The following is a 23418-nucleotide window of genomic DNA, read 5'->3' as shown; positions in this document are numbered from 1 at the left end:
GGACCCTTCCCAAACTCTGTGTGTGTCCCCTAGTGAGTTTAGATTGAGGGTCTGAAGAGGCTTTTCCACTCATCCCTGTAACCACGCAGGTTAGCTCTGTGGAAAAATAAGCTGCAGTTGGCTCTGCAATAGCTAGCTGAGAAGCTTTGGGCCCGGTGCAGATCACAGCAGGGAAGATCCTGTCCAACCTAAGGTTTTCCATGAGTGCCAGCATCAACACTGACGGTCACCACTACCCCGTTTACCCCGACCAGCTGGGGTGCCTGCAGATTAGAATAGCAGACGGGGCACATGCAAAATGCTCCTGGCTCTCCGGCTTCATCCCGAGGGAAGGAAAACCCACGGGACCCCTCACCTCTCCATCAGCAGTCCAGCCTGACGACCCCTCGGCGCGGCTGAGAGCAGGAGCTTTCCCCGACAGCGCCGGGCGGCAGCTCCGCTCCCGGTGGGGCTCGGGAGGGGCGGCTGCACCGGGCTCGCTCCCTCCCTCCCTCTCTGCCGCCGGCCGGCGCCTCAAGGTCACCCGCCGCTCCGCTCGGCGGATCCCGCCGTGCCCCCATCCCCATCATCCCAACCCCATCCCCATCCTCATGCCATCCCCGCGCCGTTCCCCCCGCCTCCGCCGCGGCCCTCCCACCGCGGCTCTGCCCGCCCTCCGCCGCGTGTAGCGGCGCTGCGCTGCGGCGGGGCCGGGGCCGGGGCCGGCGGGCGGCCAGCGCTGCCGCCGAGCCGCGGCTGGGGGCGATGCCGCCGCGCCGCCCGCCCGCCGCGCCGCCCCGCCGCCCGCCCGGCCACCGGCGAGGCAGCGCCCGGCGGCGGGCGGGATAATGCAGCTGCCCGGCCCGCAGGCACCGCCAGCGGGGCGCCCCCGCCGCCATGTCCCCCCCGGCCTCGGCCGCCGCCGCCAGCGAGGGAGGCAGCAGCACGCCGGTGCCTCCGGAGGAGGAGGCGGAGGGGGCCAGAGAGGAGGTGAGGAGAGCGGCCGCCCCCCCGCCCGGGGCTGCCCCTGCCACCCTCGCTCCCCGCCCGCTTTGCATGGCGCGTTCATTGACGGCCCCGCCGCGGGGCTTTGCCCGCACAGGTACGGACCCGCTCGCTGCGAGCCCCTCTCGCCCCGCTCCGGCCCCGGGGATGCGATGCGGGCCGGCGGGGCGGGGGGGTTTGGGGGCCGAGGATGCCCGCCCGTCGGTCCCCGCCGCCCGTGGGCTGCTCCGGCGCACCTCTTCTCCATCGCTCGGCCGTCACCTGGGGATCGCCGCGGAGCCTCCGGGGCTGGAAGGGAAGCGGCAGCCGGCGCCGTCCGGAGCGGGGGACGGGGCTGGAGTGGCCGGGATGGAGGATGAAGGGAAAAATATCACAAACGAGAAGAGCGGGGCACCGTTTGGGCTTGCTGCCGCGGGCAGAGCTTGCTATGCCTGGAAGAAGTGGACGTGGAGACCCCCTCCTTGCTGTGCGCTGGCTTCTGGGGGCATCCAGGATGTGGCACAGCTGCCTGGGTCGCTGCGAGGGAAGATGCGGTGGGCAGCAGGGTAGAGGGCTTGGGGACGTGGCAAAGCCAGGGGCTGTTGGCAGCTGGTGGCTGCTCCCAGCTAGAGGTTGGCTGGGGAAAGTGGAAGGTGCAGACTAGGGCAGGCCAGGTACCAGCACAGCCTTGCCTCCAGGTGTACTGCAGTCTCCCTCATCAGATGACTTTTCTGGAGTCCAGGCAGCAGATGCCAAAAAGGGTCAAGAGCAGGGTGCCCTGTGCCTCGGGAGCACCACCAGGAGGCAGGTGTGCCAGCCCTTTTGTCTGCCTCTACAGATCCTGCTTGCAAGCTTGGGCTTCCCAAGCAGAGAGAAAGCCACTGCACTGACTGGCAAGACTCACTTTATGCCGTGGGGCTGCTGACCTGTGGAGGGCAACTAGGCAGTGTAGGAAGGGCAGTGTTCTCCTGCTGTGGTGGGCTGTCCTGTCTGGTGAGACCACAGCTCAAAGGGCAGCTTGAGGGGGTACTCAGAAGCTGGTGCATCACTTGCCCTTCTGCTGTTGAGGAGCTGCAGTTTGTGAGTGCTGCATAATCCTGGTATTCTCTGCCTCCTTGGCTTGGGCAGAACATGCATGCCCATGCACTGTTATTCTATATATACAGACTTATATTTAGATATAAATAATTGCAGGAGAGGAATGCTGAAGTTCAAGGACTGGGAAGCTGTACAAATACTGTATATGCTGCCCTGTGTCAGTTCCTCTCTTTCTGCCTGCATTCAACAACTCCTGATGACCTGAGCCCAGCTCTTCAATCAGATGATCCTGGCGAGGGTAGCTAAACTGTGAGGCACTTTTTTAGCATGAGGACGTGCTTGTGCTATGCTTGTGACATGATGTGGTCTCTTACTGCCGGTGCTCTGGAAGTGCTGTTTCTACTTTCAATACAGCACAGCCTTTTCAGAGGCGGCAGAGCAAGACCCAGTTTGGGTGAAAGAAGTGTAGCAGGGGCAGTGCCCAGAGGAGTTTCCCTCACCTACAGTGCCCCTGGCTCGCAGGGATTATGAGATTGTCCGGACTTCAGTTACTCTGTGGAGGCTGCCAGCTAGGGTGTCAGTATAACACTCCGTGGGAGCAGGCAGAAAGGCTGTAGTCCACGACCTGCTCTGTTTGGGCTAAGGACATCCTTCTTGTGGCCCTAAGCTATCACAGACTTGCATGAAGCAGCTGGTGGAGGAGAGGGAAGCTGCAGCCTCTCGTGATGGTGCCGTACTTGCTGGTGTCTCATCTGATGCAATGAGCAGAGACTTTAGTGGTGAGCTTGGATTCATGGACTGACCTAGTGCAATCCTCTTGTCTTCAGAACTGTCAGGAGGGGAGAATGTTCCTCCTCCCCTCTAGTGCCTATGTAGCACCGTATAGGCTGTGCAACATCCTCATTTCCATCAGAACCAGCTGCTGGTGCCAGCATTGCTGAGTGTCCCTGCAGTGTGGCTGAATCCCACATGTCAGGGTCCATTGGCCAGGGTGAGTGGGAAGCCAGAGGAGATGTCTGGAAAATGGGAAACGTGCCCTCTACTGTGTGAAGGTGCCTCATCTTGGTCTCTCAGGTTGCTGTGTCTAGGAGCCAGGAAGGGCTTCAGGTGCTTCTCAGCTTGTCCCAGATGCAAGAGCTATTAGCCAGAGTTGACTGAGCCCTTGTTCCATCTTGGCATCACGTGCCTACACCCACACTTAGTGGTGGTGAACTGAATTTCACTCATCAATGCATACTTGGAGGATAGGAGATGCCAAGGGACAAGCTCTTCAGCCTGGGAACAAGCAAAAACATATCCTTGTCCTGCTGCTCAGGTGGGATGTGATGGAAGGAGCCAGTCCTCCTCCAAGCTGCTGTGTAAAATGGAGACTTTGGTACCGCTGCAGAAGCTGACTGCTGGCAGGATTCCCTGGCTTGTCGATGCTCAGCCTTCCTCTGTCCTCTGCAGTTGGCAACACTGCCAGCCTGGGGCTGAGCCACCTCCTTCTTTTGGGCAGGTACTTCCTGAACCTGGGCTGTAGGCAGGGGGTGTGTGATGTGAGTATTTGCTGGGACCATCCTGGCCAAGAATTGCCAGTGTTTGTCCAGAGCCTTGGAAGACAGAGGTAATTCCTAGAAATTACTGGATCTTCTCTATTTCCCTTTTTCTGGAGATTTGAGGTCAAAGGGATTAGGGCTTATTCATTTCTTGCATGATGTAAGTGAATCCTGGGGAAGAGCCATGGAAACTGATGCTCAGGAGTCCCTCTGGAGTCTCCTGCAAGCTGCTGCCACCACCTGGCACTCGGGAGCTACCTGGGCCTTCAGGCTGGTGCTCTGGGGCTTTTTTTGATTGTTTTGACGGCTCTCTAGAGGGCTGTCTCTAGGACACCTAACCCTCTGAACCCCAGGCTGTCTTGAAAAATGAAAGTTTAGCGCTCTGGAGGTGAATTGGTGATTTCACAGAGTTCTCTGCAGGGAGAGGCGGGTGAGAGGCATGGGAGGTAATGACATGGAAACGCTTGTTAAAAAAGGGGATAGTGGGTGAGGTCAAGGCCAGGCTGTTACAGGGAGTAGTTTGAAGAACTTAAGGGGTTTTAGTATTCAAAGCTGCACAGTCAAGGTTGCAGGGGTGATTAAGGGGCTTTGACCCATGTGCTTGGTCACTGAGGTGCTGGGCATGTTTGTCGCCTTGAGGCTGTTTTTTTAGAAGAGGATCCCCCAGATCTCAAAGGAGTTTAATGCAAGCAGCGATGGGGGTCCCCTCTTCTACTGTCTCTCCTGTGCATTGTGGGTGCCTCCTTTTTCTCCCTGTCTGGTTGTTAGTCATCCCCTCCGTCCCCTCCATCCACCCCACACATCCCGAGCAGCAGCTGCAAGTGTGGGCCTCCATCTCTGTTCACTTCAGGGGCAATGTCAGAGGCCAGTGCCACGCAGGAGGGAGGGGAGGCCCAAGCAGCAGCCTCCCTCTTGCCTTTCACAAGATGTGTCTCAGCACCTGCTAAGGTTGCCCCATGAGTTCTACACTGAACTGAAGCCCAGAGAAGGGAGCTGGTTGGGATCCCACAACAAGTTCAGCTAAGCTATGGCTAGCCTTGCCCCCTAGCACTGCAGAGATGTTTCAGTGCACCTGCAATAGCAGGTTTGCTTGCCACTCTCCAGTGCTGGAGCCTGAGCAGTGAGGGAGGCTCCCAGTGATGGAGGGAAACCCTGTTTGCAGTGAAGTAGGGCAAGTCTTTTGCCTCATTCCATCAGACTGCAGCGGGCAGATGACGATGGCATTTATATCAGTGCCTGCTCTCCTCCTAGTGACACTGTTCTGAGATGGATTTCTCTTTCCTCAGCTATACTGGACTTATCCAAGACTGGTTAAGAGCTCAAGGAGACAACCTTATTCAGCTGCTCCTGCAGGGGAATCTGTGGAGCTGATTGTTTGCTCCTGTGAGCCCTTTGCAGCCTGGGAGAGGAGCAGGGATGCTGCAGTTCCTACTGGGATTAGACTCTGCATCTGGCTCCTCCTCCGTCTCTGCTGTGGTTGTATCTTGTCATTGGCACTTGATCAGCTTTCGGAAACCCTAGCAGTGCAGCCGAGGTGTATGTGTTTTACCTCAAAAGCCTAGGACAGAGCTGGGTTGTAAACAGTTTACAGCAGGGGTTAGTGTGACCCCGTAAAAGCGCCGCAGTATCTCAACACTGCGTAGTCCTAGGAGGAGACTAATGCATGGACTAGAGCCCTGCTAACACAGTTCCTGGAACCAAGCCTGAGCTGCATCGTGCTCCCTGCCCTGGGTGGGTAACCGCAGCGGGGCTTGCCTACATCTCTGCAGGGTGACAGCCAGCATCTCCCTTCTCCTGCGACACAGGCAGTGCGGAATGTGAAGTGCTGGGGAGGAATTTGCTTTTCTGAGACAGACATGTCCAAAGACCTGTCATTCTGGTGCCCCTTCCCCAGCTGGCAAATGAATGAGCTGGATGCTTTGCTTTATTCCTTGTGCTCCGTTTGTGGATTTGCCTCCTAAACGAGGCGCTGTTTCTGAGCATTCGCACCCTGCAGACACCCCAGGTTTTGCATGTACCACTCCAAGGGCCCTGTCCCTCCCTATGCTCCTCCTTTGCCTGAGCAGCTCCTTTAGATCCTCACAGTCAGAGCTGCCGCTGCCAGGGAAAGCCTGCAACGCAGAAGGCAGCAGTGAGAGAGGAAGCCTTTAGCTGCCTGGGTAGTGGTACAATATTCCAGCATGGGAGAGCTGTGCTGCAGCCAAGCACAGACAGAGGGGTCTGAGCAGGCTCTTGTAGCTGCAGCATTGACCTCAGGAGGGAGAGGCAGCTCAGGTGGCTCTGCCTCCTGAAAGCCTCCCCACTTCTTCTCCCCACTCCCTTTTCTCTTACCTGGGGTTGCCTTCTTGCCCCATGACTGTGAGGCTGCTGCAGTGCTCAATTGCACTGGGAAGACTGGACTGCACATGTGTCCATGCCAGCTGTGCCAGCAGAGCCACCCTGCCCCTCTCTGAGTTTCCTGCAGACCAGCACCACCCCACCTGCCAGCCCTGGGCTCTGTCTGTGTGTCTTGCTCTCAGCTAGTGGCTTCAAAGAGGAGAGCTCAGCATGACTGATACTTGGGACTGCCAGTGGGATGTACCACCATTCCCCTTGCCAACAGTGGTTTGTCTGGATGTGCTGCCTGCTCTGCTCATCATGGGCTGGCTGATGGGGTGGGCAGCCAGAGGAGCTCTGTGCCTCTAGGAGAGAAACCTCTGTTGGAGATTTGGGCAGGATCCAGCCCTGCTGAGTGCAGTGACAGAAGTCCGCCTAGGAGGGTTTGACAAGGCTGGGGAGGAAAGATTGGCCTGTGGGACTCTAGAGCACCAAGCCAGGAACAAGGGGCTCTTCAGAAGAGCAAGATGCATTTCTTAAAGGAAAGGAGAGGCCCAGATCTGCCAGTGGCCTTGTGATCTCTGGTCTTGGCTTTAATTTTCTTTTTCATGCCATAGTGAAAGTGCTGCTCCTGCTTTCTAACAGTGTGAGCCCGTTCAGTTTTTTGAGATTCCTGGATGAGAGACCTCTCCAGACCAGCATGCTCAGGAGTGGGGAATAATGGAGCCAGGCTTGGACTGCAGTGCCGTGAGCAGTGTCATTACAGATGGCATTGGCCCCTGACATGGCAGAGGTGAGCTCAGGAGCAAAGGAGCACCTGCATGCAGGTGCAGAGGGAGAGCAAAGCTTGAAGCCTCTGAGTGAGTTTTGTGACATCTGCACAAGGCTGGGGTTCTCGACCCCCACTCTCAGGTTGCACCTTTGGAGATTGCTGGATGAAATCTTCTCTATAAGAAAGCAAATAGTTACTTTGCCTGTTCTTTCTTTTAGTGGGATGATGTCAGATCTCACAGAAAAAGCTGGATCAATACTTGAGACTTTAGTGTTGCAGAGTGAGGATTCCTTAACCAAATTTTTTTTCATGGGTTTGTGTGAAACCCTGTACTGTTCTATGGTAAAGGCACCAGTGCAATCCCTTTAAAAAGTCCCGTTGCTGAAGTTCTGCTTTTTCCTCACTATGAAAGACCTAAGAGCAGTTTTTTCAGAAGTGTGGGCTGTCACAGCTGAATCCCAGCGCAAGCAGGCACATTTGCCAGCAGCTGTGAGTGGCCTTTTGCCCCCTTTGCTGCTGCAGATTAGTAGGATGCTCCTCCCTTCCAGCCTGCACACTTTTTAGGATGTTACTCCATATTTGCTTTCTCTCCTACCAGAGGTGGTTGCATTTTAATCGTGGAAAAGTACTTTCTCATTGGTGTGGTTTATAAAGCACTTGAGAAGCACTTTGAAGCTCCTTAGGCTGCCAAGTGTTGCAGTGGGAATTGTCATTACCAAACACAGACCTTCCCAGCTGCAGAAGGTCTGTTTCTCCATCTTACAGACACACCAGGCACTTGTGCCGCCCTGGTGGAGAAGCTGGAATGTTGCTATTGGCCATTACTGGGAAAGTGGGGAGAGACTCGTGTGCAGTGGGATGAGCTGTGGTGAGGGGTTCAGGTGGGTTGACATCAGTTAGAGCTGCCTGTGCTGGTAGGGTGGGTGCAAAAGCTGAGGAATGTGCAGGAGACCACCCTGACTTTTATCTTGTGGTCCAAGAGCTCTCCCTGGGAAGTGGCAATGGTAGGGGTTACTCCCCCTTGAAGAAGGGGGATGCTCAGGGTGTTGCTGACAGAATTGTCCTTTGACACCTTCCCCCATGTCCAGCTGGGTTCTGTCCGTCTCCCAGGGAAGGGCAGAGCACCAGAAAGGGAGGTGGGGGGTGACAGTTGTCTGCACTGCATGATTGTCATCCTGTGAGAGATCCCAGCCTCTGCCCTGCCCCCTGAGGCCAGGGGCCCCATTGCATCTGCTGTTTTGTCTGTCGGCAGAACTATAGGTGCTGCCACAGCACCCTGCTGCCTGCTCCCCTTCCCCTGCCGCTGCAGCCTACTGACTCCTCTCTTGTTTTCTCTCTCCTTCTCCCCGCTCCGCTGGAGCAGCAGCGGCCAGTGAAGCAGTCTCTCAGCAAGTCCCTGTGCCGAGAGTCCCACTGGAAATGCCTGCTGCTGTCCCTGCTCATGTATGGCTGCATGGGAGCCATGACCTGGTGCCACGTCACCAAGGTGACCCGGCTGACCTTTGACAGCGCTTACAAGGGCAAGTCCATGATGTACCATGACAGCCCCTGTTCCAACGGCTACGTCTACATCCCCTTGGCTTTCCTGGTGATGCTCTACGTGGTGTACCTGGTGGAGTGCTGGCACTGCTACACGCGCAACGAGCTGCAGTACAAAGTGGACGTGGAGAGCGTGCACGAGCGTGTGCAGCGGATGCAGCAGGCGACCCCCTGCATCTGGTGGAAGGCCATCAGCTACCACTACGTCCGCAGGACCCGGCAGGTCACCCGCTACCGCAACGGGGACGCCTACACCACCACCCAGGTGTACCACGAGCGCGTCAACACCCACGTGGCAGAGGCCGAGTTTGATTATTCCAACTGTGGGGTTAAGGACATCTCCAAGGACCTCATTGACCTGGAGAGCTACCCAGCCACACGGCTCCGCTTCACCAAGTGTTTCAGCTTTGCCAACGTGGAGTCCGAGAACTCCTATCTGACCCAGCGGGCCCGCTTCTTCACGGAGAACGAGGGCCTAGACGACTACATGGAGGCCAGGGAGGGGATGCACCTCAAAAATGTGGACTTCAAGGAATACATGGTGGCCTTTTCCGACCCAGACAACCTGCCTTGGTACGTATCTCACTACGTGTTCTGGGTGGCAGCTCTGCTCACCCTCTCCTGGCCCCTGCGGGTGCTAAATGAGTACCGCACCTCCTATGTCCATTACCACGTGGAAAAACTCTTTGGGTTCGACTACGTGGCGGTGACGCCGGCTGAGGAGCGCTCCTTCTGCCGGAGGATGCCCCGTGTCAACACGGTGGACAGCACCGAGCTGGAGTGGCACATACGATCCAACCAGCAGCTGGTGCCCAGCTACTCGGAAGCGGTCCTGATGGATTTAGTGGGGCTCTCCGGCTGCACCAGCTACTCCGCTTGCCGCTACGGGGGCTACCGGCAGAACTGCGAGCGGTGCCACAGGACTATAAGCAGCTCCTCCATCTTCTCCCGCAGTGCTCTGAGCATCTGCAACGGCAGTCCCAGGATTCCCTTCAGCAGCAGCCGCTTCTCCCTGGGCCGCTTGTATGGCTCGCGACGCAGCTGCCTCTGGCAGAGCCGGAGTGGCAGCCTGAACGAGCAGAGCTGCCCCACTGAGCAGACACGCCTCTCCAGCCAGGTGACTGTGGAGGAGGAAGACCCCCCTCCTTACCAGGATGCCCTCTATTTCCCCGTCCTCATTGTACACCGTAACGAAGGCTGCCTGAACCACGACCACCGTCACCTCCACCGCAATGGGTCCTGCGTGGAGACCTCACTGTGAAAGCAGAAGGCGGTGAGATCTCATTGTCCATTGCCTGGCCCGAGCCAGCGCAGGATTTGGGGAGAGGAGCACAAGGGGGATAGCCTAGGAGGACATCAGGATGGAGTGGACATGGCATCCTGCCCTGGCAGCCAGCAGAAGCTTCCCCCGCCGTGGCTCTGACCTCCCAGAGGGGTGGATGCTGATGCTCCCCCTGACATGGCACAGAACTCTAGACCGATCACCACATGCAAAAAAAAAAAAACAACAATTCAACCAAACCACCTGCAAAACCATAATTCATGGTATCAAGACCCAAAGGGGGGAATAAAATGACAGGCCTGATGCAGGGAGGGGGTGGCTGGCTCTGGGCTGGCTCGTGCTCCAAGGAACCAGCAGCCGCCCAAAAGCACCCTGCTGCACCTCCGCACACCCTGCTTCCCACGCTGGAGCGAGACCCCTCACAGGGTGGAGGAGAACATCCCCTGGGAGCAGGGTGTCGCTGCCTGTGACAGAAGGTTATGGGTACCCAGGCACATGGAGCTGAGTGCAGGTTAGAGCAAAGGCTGAAAGCCACGAATCCGCCTCTTCCCCTTCCCCCCTGACCATTCCCCACCCTCCCCACTTTTTTTTTTAGACCATGCTCCGACTGTTACTTTGTTCTCACTGCTGGGAATGGCATTGCCTCCAGAGGATCCCAGGCTCAGCTCCTTAGGAAGCGTCGGTGTGCCAGCTGTGAGTCAGCACCCCCTTGGTAAAGGGTTTTCTGTTTGGGCGTGCAGCACCGGGCAAGGGATGAATGTGCAAATCCAGATGGAGCAGAGATCTGCAGCGCTACTGATGTGTTTGCTGGAGGAGGGCTCAGCTGGAAAGAGAAAACGAGAGGCCCCTGGTGAGCTAGGGAAGGGGAAGAGGATGGCACTGGGACAGACATCGTGGTATCAGGTGGCACATCAAGTGGCTGGGGACCCTTCCTGGCTTTCAAGTGAGTCCTAATTGGTTCAGCCACGCAGCAAGGAAGTCTCTGGTAGGTTCAGCTGCAGTTCACCTATTGATAATGGAGCAGCAGGTTGGTGTATGTCTGCACGAGTGAATTTTGCATGAGATCCAGCTGGGCTCTGGCTGTGGACTCTGAGCTGCAGGATCCTGGGAGCCTCATTTTGCCAGAGAGCTCTGAGGGGATAGGAGGGACAAATGCAAAAGCATGCTGGAGCATTGGGAACTTTGGCTGGGGAAAGGAGGATCAAAAGGATTCCATTTCTGTTGGACCCCACTATTGGTGCAGGAGGCATCTGCCAGGACATGCTCTGCAGAACAGAGATCAGGGATATGTTAAAGGAGAACCTGATTAAAACTAAATCTGTGGCATGACAGAGGTTTTTGCAGGGAGGTGTCAGGCTGTGAGAAGTGAGGTTACTTTTGTGTTGCCCATTAGCTACTGGGTTCTTCTGCCTTGCTCTTGTCGGGGCAGGCTGGTCTGAGCTTTGTGCTGCCCTTTCTACCACGCTGGAAAGGATCTCAGTGACATTGGGCAAAGAGCCTTCTTGTCACTGGAGCTGCAACAGTATTTTCAGCATGCAGACACCCAGCTTTTCCTCCTCCAGCAACACATCCCCAGTTCTCTTGCGTCCTTGTTCTCAGAAAAGCTGTCTCCTTTTCCGTCAGCTCTTTGGGGAGTGCATGCCAAATCAGCCAGCCGTTTCTCCAGATAGCACTACTCCTTAGCTTCACCCTGCTTCCCTCATCAGCTGTGGCAAACAAAAGCTAAGGGCAGCATGTCTTGGGTGACAAGGGCAAGTCCATTGGCACCTGGGCATTTGTGCTTGGTGTCTGCCTCCCCATCTGTCACAGAAGGGCAAACAGTGAGGCGCTGTTTGCCACACAGCCATCTTCCTCCTGCCAGCTATTAATGAGGGGTCTGTCTCTCTCATCGTGCTGCTGTACTGCTTTGCCTCCCAGGTCTTGAGGAGGCTGCAAATGCACCCATGTACACACCAGTCCTCTTTTGAAAGTCATCTCCTGCTGGCAAGCCTGGAGTGGTCAGCACGTGGGCATTGTAGGGTTCCACTCTTCGTTTCCCCCAGAGCAGTCTGTTCTGCTCTTTATGCCCTGCATATCTTGCTTAATGTCTTTTGCCCTTCAAGTCACCTTGTCCTGCTGGATCTTGGGTGCTAAACTACGAACAACAGTGGTTTGAACAGGAAATCTCTTAAAATCTCATTCTGTTTATGATTCTGTCTTAGCATCTGCCCTTGCTTTCACTACCAGAGCTAGATGTTGGCTTTAAGAAGAGGGTCCCTTGGACGATGGAGAAGCATAAGGTCTCTGGTGCAGGCACATCCCTCTCTGCATTTTGTTCTCATTATTTTTGGCATAGATTCAGACTGGGCGAAAGCAGCCCTGGGATTTCCTTGCTTAGTAATGACATTTGGCTTGCTGTGCACTCGTGCTTCTCTCTCCAAGGGCCTAATGTAAGCCAAGGCCAATGTGGAGTGTGCTCCTGACTCCAGGGAGATAATGGTGTGTGCTTGTATGTCCCACTGAATTGAGACAGTGGAGCTGCAATGGGTCATTAGTGAGGAATGAGGTCCCTGCTTGTCCTTCCTGACATTTTCTCTTTGAAATCTCCTGCACATTGCTTAAATTAGGCTGTAATGGCTCATCTTTCTATCTCCAGCCTCCAAGGTGCCTTGGACAGATGGATTTATCTAAGTTTTGGCAGGCCTTTAAGCTCCCTGGGGCAAAGACAGTCTTCACAATAGGGACAGATTAGCAGGGTCTCTGTGCCCCCCAGCTTTTAGCACCTGCAGCAGAGTTTCAGGCACTGTATCCTCAGCTCTTTCTCGGGCTTTCCATAAGAAAGCCTTGCCTTGTTCCTCTGGCTCCATTTTCACCTATGAAATCTTATTCTGGAGGTGGTTTATCCAGGTGGACACATGGATCTTCGAGGCACAGCTGTTGTTCTGACCCACAGGATCCATACAGTCTTCCTGTTGCTGAGCACCTTCCCCAGCTGCAGCCAGGTCCCAGCTGTAGTCCCAATGCTACTGTCTGTGGCTAGTCCAGAGCCACAGTACCCTGAGAAGTGAGACCTCTCTAGTGTTTCCCACTGCATGCCAGGATTTCTCAGAGATCCCATCTCTCATATTCCTGGCCCTGCTACCCAAATGCACTTGCTAGAACTGCCTCCGTAGTCCATCCTATTCCATTCTCTAAAGAGTGGAGACATGCCTCAAGCTCAGGAAAGGGGAATTCTGCACTTGGACATGGTAGGGGAGCAGGACTGGGCAGGAGCTGCCTGGTGGCTTGACCAGTGGTGGAGCTGAAGAGGAGAGAGTGAAGGTAGGGTTTGTCCTGGCACATCTAGTCAGGCAGGAAAGTTCGGAGCAGAAAACTGGGCTCTCCCTTCTGTCTCCTGGCGTGGGGCACTACTCCTGGCATGGGACACTACTGGCAAAGAGGGTTTCCTCCTAAGTGTTGGTGAGAGACCACAGTGCCCTGGGCCAAGGGCAGCTGCTGTAATACTCCTTATTGCTCAGGTTACGAGCAGAGATACCCAGACATGGCCTGTCCCTGTTCTGGTCCCATCTCCTGGCACACACACCTCACCCACCACGGCTCTGGGCTGTGCAGCAGTCAGGTGTCTGCTCTTCCTGAGACTTGTGTCTGCTCTCTGCTGCATCCACGTTGGTGATGGCGATTCCTTTGGCAGGTCATTCGATAGCCCAGTCTGCTCCTCTCAGGATAATCCTCTCCCTTTTATCTAACCTGAGTTCTCCCTGCTCTGTCTTAATCCCATTACATCTCCTCCTTTGACTGGTGAGTCTCATTGGCTCTGTTCCTTTTCTTCATGGCCTTCCTGACACAAGTAGGCCAGTTATCTGTAGCCTTCTCTTCACCAATCCCAGAGTCTTGATCTCACTTGCCAGACCCTGGCTTAAGTGATGGTGCAGAAGTTTTCACTGTGTAGTGAGTATGTCACTCCGGCCCTGAGCCTGGCCTGGGCAGGAGGGCCAAAGGTGCAAGCAGTGCCTTGGTCTGTCAGGGTGGCTGTGTCCTCATTTCTGGTGCTGAAGATCTCTTCAAAGTGAGCAGAGTATACAGAGCTTACACAAGGAAAGCAGGACAGCACGCATCACCCTCTGGGAAGGTTGAAGCTGGGTGCTTGTCAGTATGATAGGGGCAATAACTAGGAGGATTTCTGCAGTCAGATGGCTTTGGTTTTTTCCATACATCGTTCAAACATTGCAGTTCTCCATGGGCTGAGAATCAGGCTCAGCATTGCACTTAGCAGCAGACTTTCCTCATATACCAGAAGGAGGGAGGCAGTAGTGCTACCAGCTCCTCTGCGTGGCCCTTCATGGTGCTCATGCAAGCCAGAAGAGGGCTAGTCCTTACTGCTGCAAGGCTGGAGAATTAGTTTGGGCTGTTTGGTGTTTCCCGTTGCTGTCAATATACTTACCAGGTACTTGAAAGCTCTCCAGCTTTTCTGAAATAGAGAAAGAAAGAGAGAATTGTGTGATAAGCTCTGAATTAGCTGATCATAAAGACACATCACCACCTCTTTATCTATCTTTCAGCACAGTGGAAGCTTCCCACATAGTGCCTGGCACCTTGTGAGAACCAGTCGATTACACCAACCAGCCAAGTGGTTGAGAGGGTTCTTTTAGCCCTCTGTGTGCAATATCTCACTCCACACCAAGGACGGGGGTTTCAGAGAGGACTGTCAGGGAGAGCAGCTGTAGGGGCATTCGATAGGATGGAGGAATGGAATCTGAGCCTATGGTCAAGGCCAGGCCTTCCAGGCAGATGCAGTATTAAGGCTGGAGAAGCTGTTGTTCATCTGTTATCAAACAAATGCACCCCCATTCCTTTCTGCTCCCCATAAAATGCACATTAGAGATCTAGCTGGTCCCTGCCATCTTCGTTGTCTCTTCACTCGAAAGGCTGCAGAGTTGTTTAATAACTGATGGATGCCCATGGGGTGAGAACTGCAGGAAAAGATTTATTAAGTGGAAGTTTAAAAAAGTTAGATAGCATCTGATACCTGTAAAACAGCACCTGCTGCTTAGCAGGTGGGATGAATAACGCCTTTTAAGCTCTCCTTTCAGCTTTTCCAACCACAGCTTCAGTACTGCTGTCTAATGTCACCAGGGTGCTGCCTTTAGCAGGGTACAGACTTTGCTGCAGTGTGCTCCTACTCTGCTGCAGTCGCTGTAGGGGCTGGGTCTGAAATGCTACAGCACCACCAAGATGTTGTGTTACCAAAGAGCTGTGAGTCTCAAGTTGGGATATGTCCTTCTGATCATGTTTCATTCATATTCAGTGGTTAGAATAAAGTCTGTAGGAATATGATCTGGGTCCAGGTAATGTCAGAAATGAAACATAGTTTAAATGATAGCTCTGTCTGGTGCTGCTGCCTCCTGTGGTGCACTTGAGTCTATACTTTCCACTGAGCCAGGTATGCATGGGGACCAAAGGATGGTCCATAGGACCTGGGACCCCAGTGGGACTTGGGGCTGAGCCTGCCTAGGGCTGTTTCCCTGTGGGCATTCTGGAAAAAGTGGAAAGGGGTCACAGTCACACTTCAGGTAGAAATTAATGGGCTGTGTTCATTGCTAGTGTAATTTTACTGAACCCAGTGGTACTATACTGATGTGAGGTTGGCTTAGTAGCTCCTCAGAGGGGTCTGTCCTTGAGTCCAGAAAAATTGGTCTGTCACAGTGTTGCTTCGATGCATAGATTTTGTGTTGGGACTTGGCCAACATGAATGAATGTTGAATATCTGTAGTTTGTACAAGCAGTGGGTTGAATTGTTCTGCTCTACTGCCTCTATCACAGCTGCTCCGCCAAGGGGAACATTATGCCCATGGATGTGATCTCGTCAACTCCCTCAAAAGCAAGCTAACAAGCAAATTGACTTCCACAGCACCTCCACAGCACTGGGAGAGGAGCCTTCTCCCACAGGACCATAGCCTTTCTGCCTCTGATGTAAAAGAGGTCCCAAGGACAGAACTGCAAGACCCATGGCCTCGTGGCCTGCCCTTCCTCCTTCCCTCCTTACCTCATGTCTCTCTTGGGGGAGGGACAGTTTCCCTGTGGAATTCAACAAGCTCCTCTTCCTGCGGCTCGTAAACAGGCTCTACTAACAGGTATATCATCCACCTATGCAACTCTTCAGAAGCTGCCAGATTTTCTTTCAGGAGCCCATTACAATGTGCAGCATGGCCATCCAGCACTGAGAATAAGCACAGCGGCTGCTGGAAAGCTAAGTGGGTTTTATTCCTCCCCCATTCCCCAGGAAGACTCTTTTTGTTGGGCCATTTTGTTTGTTCGTTTGTTTGGTTTTTGTAAACTTCATTTGGGGGAAATTAAGATGGTGAGAAACTGGTGCCCATCCTGAACCCTCCCCAGTCCTTCGAACTCTGTGAATGGATGGATCACCTACTGTGATTATAATTTAGTGGATTTTGTAGAACAAAATAACTTCACACACAGACACATGAGGTTCTTTCACTCTCCATCAGCACAAGCTGCTTCTGCAATCTTAGCTACTCACTTTAGTGAAAGAAAAAGCCTAGCTAGAATGTGGTGAGATGACGTAGTACTTTGTGTCAGTCCCATGGTCCCAACGTCCATTAGCAGCGCCGTCAGCTGCCGTGACATGAATTCAGACTTTGGATGGCAGCCCATGAACCAGTCAGGGTGAAAATTTGGAAAATCCCAAGCCTGAGTCTATGCACATTTCCAGAAGCAGATGCAGAGGGCGGATCAGCTGAAAGCAGGCATCACCTCCTGCTCAGCTCTGGCAGAACCTGGTGGGCTCTGTTTGTGCTGCACCTGCCCCCAGGAAGAGCCTGTCCCCAGGGCTGAGCAGAGTGTGTCTGATGGAGCAGCGCTGCTCAGCTGACTGGGGAAACAGCAATGACAACCCCAAAATAACAGGATTTCACTTTGGGAACGCCAATGGCTTTTTCAAACTGAAATGCGACTAGAAGGCCTTAACAGCTGGGAGAAGTTTCACATTGCTGTTCCTTGCTTTAAAAAAAAAAAAAAAAAACAGACAAAAATTTGATGATGATGTGAGTTTAAACTCTCCACTCCTTCCATCTCTGTAAGTAATGTGCTGTGCTGGTGGAGAAGGAATGCCCAAGTCAGATCAGGATGGTGGCCCTGTGGCTTTGCAGTGGGGTAGGTTGATGAGGAATGGAGGCCAGAGTTTGAAATCTTTCTCTGCCCCTGGGGGTGTGACATGCCATCGACTCAGACGTAGCAGGGTGGGGTTCTGTGTGCTCGTGCACAGCTGGGATCTGTGGCCCTGCAGAGGGTTGATAGGGCTGTGGCTTTGGTGTGGTGACACCATCCACCTTGCAGCAAGGGCTTTTCAGGGTGACAGAGCATTGCTTGTTCTCATGAGGGGAAACTCCTGACCTGGTTTCTGTGAGGAGATGGTGTGAAGTGTCACATTTGCTGCAGCGAGTGGCAGGGAGCAGGGATAAAAGCATGGAGCAAGCTGTGTTTGAGAACAAGCTAATTCATTACTGGCTGCCTGAAACTGGAGAGCTGCCGGATCTGCTCCCTGGACAATGCTTTCCAGCTCTTCACACTCTCCCCAAACCTGATGTGCAAACTGTCATTCCTCTGAGCTAGCCAAAGCACTCCCCTCCCCTGAACTCCTCCGAGACTGTGCATTCTCATCATTTTGGTCCCCTCCCTGCTGGGTGCCATGGGCCAGCCATGAAATGCCAGCAGATGCATGATGGCCACAGGCATGCTGGTGGCCAGACCACACCGTGCCCTGCCTGTGCACAGCCTCCCAGCAGTGCTCCCTGCCCTGGCATGCCCACTGCTTGCTTGCTTCAGAGCAACCGCAGCACACCCTGGCATCACTTTGGCATCACTCTGTGCTTTCCCTGAGAATTTTGCAGCGCTCATCCTAAGCTAGAAAACAGAAGGCCTTGATGTTTTGGCAGTCTTGGTCTCCAGACCAGGGAGGAGAGGAGAGGCAGGTCAGCTGTTGTGGCAGTGTGGGACCAGGGGACAGCATCGTGGTGAAATGTTGCAGGACGACGCGGGCTCTGTGCTTCTCCACTGGGGCTGAGGGCAGATGACAAAGGGCAGAATAGGATGTGAATGCTCAGCAAGACATGGGAGGATGAGAGCTGTTTGAGAACAGCTGTAAAAACCTTTGCAAAGGTGGTGGCTTTTACAGGAGACAGAAGGCAAAATGGGGCAGGAGGATGTGGTGCTGGAGCAACGGTGCTGCAAGGCAAGGAGGGTGGGGGAGAAATGGAACAGGGAATTTGATAGAGAAGCTCTGGAATACAGTGGATTTTCAAAGCAATCTGTGCATGCTCTGGCTGAGGAGAAAGGCAGGAGGTATTCCTGAGCTGAGGTGCCCAGGCCATGTCTTGCTGCATTGTTGGAGCAGCAATGTTGCCTCCAAGCCCAGCACTGACAGCTTGAGCACGTGTCATCAACCACGATGGCTAACGCAGCCACAAGGTGTAAGTGTCACTAATGGATAAATTGCCTTGTGCCTTGGAGGGGCTAATCCATCACGGCCAGAGACAGGGATCTGACAAGCCTGGCTATTTCAGGCATACCCTGTAGGGAGGAGGAACACTTCGTTTCTGAGCCATCCAGAAATGTCTCCACCTAGAGAAGTTGATGCAGGGCTTGGCTCTGCGCCACTTCTCATCTTCCCAGCCACATGAGCTCAGGCTTCATCCCTCTTCAATGCAGCTGAAGAAGCATGAAAGGATCTAGATTAGCCAAAAGTGCCCTGTCAGCAGAGTGGTACATGGGGTAGCTGGTGATTGAGTTTGGAGGGAAGCTGCTGGACACAGGGCACAGGTGCTGTAGGGGTGATGCAATACAGTGGTGGTCCCCAGTGACTGGGAGAGCTTGTGTTAGTTGTCTGGGTGTGTTTCAGGCCAGGAGTTCTTGGCACTATGCTTTAGAAGCGTGCTGTTTCCTCCTCACCCCACTGTGCTGTCCCAGAGGCAGAGCACAGGACCCCCATTTTCAGGACCCCCTGTGCTGTTGAACCCCAGCCACCAGCACCTTGGCAGATGCAGAGGGCCAGCAGGTACCAAATGGGCAGGGACAGCTCAGCCTAGACAAATCCAGCTCCATAGGAGCAAAGGGAGGATGAACACAGCAACCATTTCTGTGCACAGCCTCTGCTCATCATTGTGGCAGCCTGCTCCTCCTCCCCAAGTCGGTGCTCAAAATCAATCTGCCACCCTGTTTGTGACATATGCCAGTGTGACACCTTGCAAGTCGATGCCTGGGTCTCTGAGCCGAAGCTGCCAGGCTTGGGAAGCTGGCCACTGTCTCCTGCTGCCGCGTGCGCTCTGCTCAGAGCAGCGGAAGCCGGGCTCGCCATCTGCTGTGGGAGGGAGCCAGCCGGGTGTCCCTGCTCCAGCCTGATGGGACACCCGCCGGCACAGCCCCAGAGCAAGCCCTCGTGGCATTCCCCCGTCTTTACCTTCTGGCCACCCCTGTCTCTCTCCATTGCTGGCACAGACCCATGGGTGAGGGTGCTCCCAGCTTGGCTCTGCTGAGTGCTGCTGATGCTGCTGCGCTGGTGGGTGGTGGCAGTGCCCAAACTCATTCCCTTCTCCAGATGGAGGCCCACAAATGACCCCCTCTTCTCAAAGCCTGACAGTACTCCTTGGAGATGGATCTCATGGGAGAGCTAAGCTGTCTCTTCTGGCCCTGCACTCAGCACAGAGTGACCAGCTTGTTACCCACCCTGTGGTAGCTGGACCTAAAGCTGACAAGTGACCCACCAGCAGCAGAAATGTTCACACTCCAACAGTCTGCTGTTGCTGTCTGGCCAGAGTGTGTGGCATTTGAAATGGTTTTAACCCTTGCAGACTGGCAGATAGTTGACTGTTGGTCTTGGCTGTGGGCAAGTGGTGCAAGCTGCTTGGTTTGAACTAAGCTTTTTGGCCAAGAGATTGATGGGAGAGAGAGCAAAGAGTTTCTCCAGGAAACAGTTACCTATCCAGGCATTCCTGCATGTGGCTGCCCAGGAGTGGGTTTGAAGGGTGCTTAAGAGGTGTTAAGAGTCTCAGCTGTTAGGAGGAAAATAAGCAGTGAATATCCTGGAAAGCAAGTCCGAAGTTGTTCTGGTGATGACATGTTTTCCCAAGCCCTTTTCTTTCTGTCCCTTGTCCTCACTGGCTCTGGTGGCCAATTCCTCCTCATGTCTGCTAGCATGTCTGCAGGATCTCATTGCTGCCCACCAAGCATGAGCTTTCATTGCACAACCGGCTGACCAGCTGCAGCCTGTCCTTGGAGCTACAGGCAGGCTTGCCTAGGACCAGGCCACCCCCATTAAACCCCCACCCTCGCTGCTGGAGCTGTTGCTTCATCAGCCTGATGCTGATCTGGGTCTTTTCTGCTATTTCTGAACATGAGTTCTCATCTCATTGAGGTGTGTCATCCAGTGAAAATATTTTGTAAATGCAAATAAAAATAAATAAGTATATTCAATACCTCGGTCTCGAGGATGGGAAACAAGTAGTGGGAGATGCCCAGGTAGGGAGGTTTCACAGCTGCTACTGCTGGTTAGGAATTCTTCTGGACGTAGCCGCTGGAGCATCCATCAATAGTTGGGAAGGGAGCTACACAAACCTGTGAGGGCTTGGGGCTGAGCCCTGTCAGCACCCCCTGTGTGGCCCCTGCTGTCAGGGCAGCCTTGTACTCCATCCTTTCTGATCTACGTGGGCGTGACAGGGTGCAGGTGAAGGTCCTGTCAGCCAGGGGCCAGTGGCACTGTCGGTGTCTGTATCCATCAGGCAGGGCAAGGCAGAAGCGGGTACGTGGTGAATAAATTCTTTTGTGAACACTGGGAAACGGTTTTTACTTTTCAACTCTGTCAATATGATCTAGCTCTGTCTGTCTCTCTATATATGTACAAACAGTATATCACAATGTTGCCTTTTTTGTTGGAAATATCAAAGTACAAAGATTGTAAACCAAATCGGTGTAATAAAAGTTTCAGATGATTCACTGAGGTGGTTGCCAGCAGTGGGTCTGTGAGCACTGGTTGGGCAGGGCTGGGAGGCATGGGAAGCTCCTGCATTGCTCAGAGAGTGGGAGGGGATGGAAGTAAACCCAATTGCTTAATTCCCTGATATCTCCTGAGCAGGGTGGTCAATGGACCACCTCACTCAAGTATGTGCCTCGTCCCATCCTCAGGTGACTACAGCCTGTAGAGCAAAAGGAAGCTGCTCCATTTTGCTGAGTCCAAGGAAGCTGCACTGTTTTCAAACTTGTGAGCTATGTGGGCCAGCAGTCCTGAAGGGGCCCCTCTAGCTTGAAGTTATGCAAAACACAGATTGTTTTGGACAGGTTTGCACAGAAGAGCACTACTAGGTAAGGTAAGCACCTGGTTGTAAAGAATTCACCTGTTGGAAAGCAGGCTAGCACTGATCAAAAGCAGAGCAACCCAAAGCAGGAAACCACAGTGGTGAGACCTCTTGATCTATTGAATTTATTTCTATTTACTTTTCACCACCCATATCAGACTCCAGACAGATTTTACTATAAGTACAAATAGATTATTGAGCTGAGCAAGAGCCAGAAAAAGCTGTTGAGGAACTAGAAACAACATTCCCTCAATCCTCTATGCCTCTCACATCCTCAGCAAAACCTAAAAGTTAGGTCTGGACTAGACCATTTAGGTGGCAGAGACTTCATCTTAGCTGCTTTACAGGTAAAACAATATTCAGTTGCCTGAGCTAAGCTTGCTGCTGGAGCTTATAAAAGCATCACGGGAGGTGAGATTTAGGGTGCAGTGAGAGAGAGGGCTTGAGAGGCAGGTTGCTGTGTGGTGCCACTACAGTGCTTTGGGATCTAATGTATCCAGTTAAGCCACAGGTTGGATGATGGGGGTCTGGGAAAGGCTGTGGTGGCAGTCACAAGTCAAGGGTTTCTCAGAAAAGCAAATAAAACCGAGACCCTGAAGTAAAAGACTGCACACCCAAAGCTCATTGCTCTCTGGAGCACTTTATTCAGAGGGGTTCAGTGGCGGGGTGCTGCTGAGATCCCCGCCTCGCCGCTTCCCGATTGGCCCACACAATTTCATGAATGAGGAAATCAGTCTCCTGATCCACCTCTGCATGCCGGAGATCGAGCTCAGTCAGTGTCTTGTTGTTTGCCAGACCTTCGAGCAGCTTCTTCCCACCATCCTAAAAAAGGATGAGAGGGGATGGTTAGAGGAGGAGGTCCAAAACAGAAGTGAATTGCTCCTTTTCCCTCCTCCCCAGGGCAATTTCTGCTGCTTCAGTGGGAGGTCCATGAGATGGTGCCAAAAGGGATAAAGGCCTCCACCCAGGTCCGAAATGTTGCTCACAGGAGAAGTGCAGAGGAGGAGTGTAACCTTATGCAGCTCTCTGTGATGTGACACATGCTAATGACTCCCTCTGGGTACCATGTCAGGAGTTCTCAAGCTCATGCTGGTTAATAACACATCTGGCAATGATAACCTGAGGAGTCTGCTCTCCCTTGTCCCCCGGTTCCCAGCTTACTGCTGGCTGGGGACAAATGGATTAGAGTGCTGCTTCTCATCTTGGTGTCATGAGGGCCCCAGAACTGGCAGTTTTCTCTCTGGATGCCATTTCCCAGGCTGGGTTGGCTTTCCTGAGGGGAATATCTCATGTAACTGAAGACCAGCCTGCATGAGACCGAAAATGTGATGTAGCCTTAGGGAGGGAACCCGCTCTGAGGCATTTTGCCCCCCATACATAAAACACAGTATTTAGGGATGTGATAATTTGTATTTTTTCCACTGCTGCTATTCCCTTACAGGTACCAAATACACCTCCTGCCCCTTCTCCTCCATCCAGATGGTCCCCTCATCCCAAAACCGTGCCTCTTAGCCCTTTTGCCAAAAAATGGCAGAGCAAAAAGGACTGGGAAGAGGTCTCTTTTTATGGGGTACAGAGGTCAGAATTGAATGCTTCTCTAGCAAAACCCCCGATTTTCCCAAAGATTATACCACCAGCCATCTTTTGGGCTGCCATGGAACTTCACAAATGGGTAACAGGAGAGCTCATCAGAAGGAAGATACTAAGCACAGAGATTATTATTTACTAAACAAAAGTCCTTCTATCCTTTCCAACCTTTGCCCCCTTGTATCATTAAACTCAAATGGTTTTCCACATCCAGGACCATAAAACTCAGAACTCACAAAAGGTTTTCTGCCATCAAATCCTTTTAAAACCCTTGTCAAACATCGATGCCAATATTCCTGCCAGCAGGGACAGCTGGTCTTGCTGTCTCTTTATTTGACAGTGAGAATAATTGAGGCAGCACAGAAAGTTTAAAAGCCAGCGTGATTGCTTTTGGCTGTCTAGTTTCAGATTTCTAAAGCTCTTTTTAATCAGCAGAAGAGGAGCGGTCTGGTTTGTGGGCATGTTGCATACTGCAGCTCTTAGGGATGTAGTAAGATCTGTGGATGCTCTTCTGCCTAGAAAATGTAAGCTTATGTTTTAGGAGCCACTTACAAGCACACAGACGTGACACTCCTGACCCACCGCACTGCTCCCGGGCTGCAGGGTGAGTTAATGAAGCTCAACAGCCAAGCCAGTTTTCTAACAGTCTCCTCTGGGCATGTGATGGACAGGAGAAATTCTGGGAAGGGTGACTCTATCTGTGTGCTGCTGAGTGACAGATGGCACAGCAGATCCAAAGCACAGAGGATATGCATGAGACCCTCATCTCATGCCGCCTATCATTAACTACACTCACGTGTGCGAAGCGTCTGTGATTTTTCCCAGACATGCTTCCTGGTTTTCAGTTTCCTGGGGGGAAAATCCCTCTCTGCCCAAAAGCCCAAAGCTTCAAAGACAGATTCAGAACAGAGCTAGATGTAACAAGTGAGGTAAAGGCATGTTTATGCAGAGAAGGTGTTCTTTCCTTTCCTGACATCTGCTACAATCTCTTCCCTGCTCACAACTGATTGTTATCGTAGTAAGAATGCAAAGTGAGGGATG

General features: G+C 53.2%; 2 protein-coding genes across 5 annotated transcripts in view; one reads left to right on the top strand and one right to left on the bottom strand.

The window, feature by feature from the left end:
* Positions 1-858: 858 nt before the first annotated feature.
* On the top strand, positions 859-20435 carry TMEM151B (transmembrane protein 151B). Of its 4 annotated transcripts, none has more exons than XR_004417547.1 (3): positions 859-969; positions 7991-9959; positions 15248-20435. XR_004417547.1 is itself a non-coding variant. In XM_033056560.1 (2 exons), the coding sequence occupies exons 1-2, from the start codon at positions 877-879 to the stop codon at positions 9425-9427; spliced, it is 1530 nt and encodes a 509-aa protein (XP_032912451.1). In that variant the 5' UTR covers positions 859-876; the 3' UTR covers positions 9428-20435. The 4 variants fall into 4 exon arrangements, 1 of the variants encoding a protein (XP_032912451.1); XR_004417546.1 differs by having other exon boundaries at positions 10044-20435; XR_004417545.1 differs by having other exon boundaries at positions 7991-10433.
* The window catches only part of TCTE1 (t-complex-associated-testis-expressed 1), a 15220-nt gene continuing 8254 nt past the window's right edge, over positions 16453-23418 (bottom strand). The window contains exon 5 of the mRNA XM_033056561.1: positions 16453-21612. Within this exon, the coding sequence (XP_032912452.1) occupies positions 21436-21612 (177 nt within the window). The 3' untranslated portion in view covers positions 16453-21435. The remainder of the gene's footprint in view (positions 21613-23418) is intronic.

This window comes from Catharus ustulatus, chromosome 3 (assembly GCF_009819885.2).
Source record: "Catharus ustulatus isolate bCatUst1 chromosome 3, bCatUst1.pri.v2, whole genome shotgun sequence".
In the NCBI taxonomy this organism is placed as follows: domain Eukaryota; kingdom Metazoa; phylum Chordata; class Aves; order Passeriformes; family Turdidae; genus Catharus; species Catharus ustulatus.
The sequence above is the reverse complement of the archived record's forward strand: the minus strand, read 5'-3'. Positions and strand labels throughout refer to the sequence as shown.

Coding starts and splice junctions, on each gene's coding strand:
- TMEM151B (XM_033056560.1), top strand. CDS start 877: ATGTCCCCCCCGGCCTCGGCCGCCGCCGCCAGCGAGGGAGGCAGCAGC. Junction 970..7,990: donor CGGAGGGGGCCAGAGAGGAG/GTGAGGAGAGCG, acceptor CCGCTGGAGCAG/CAGCGGCCAGTGAAGCAGTC.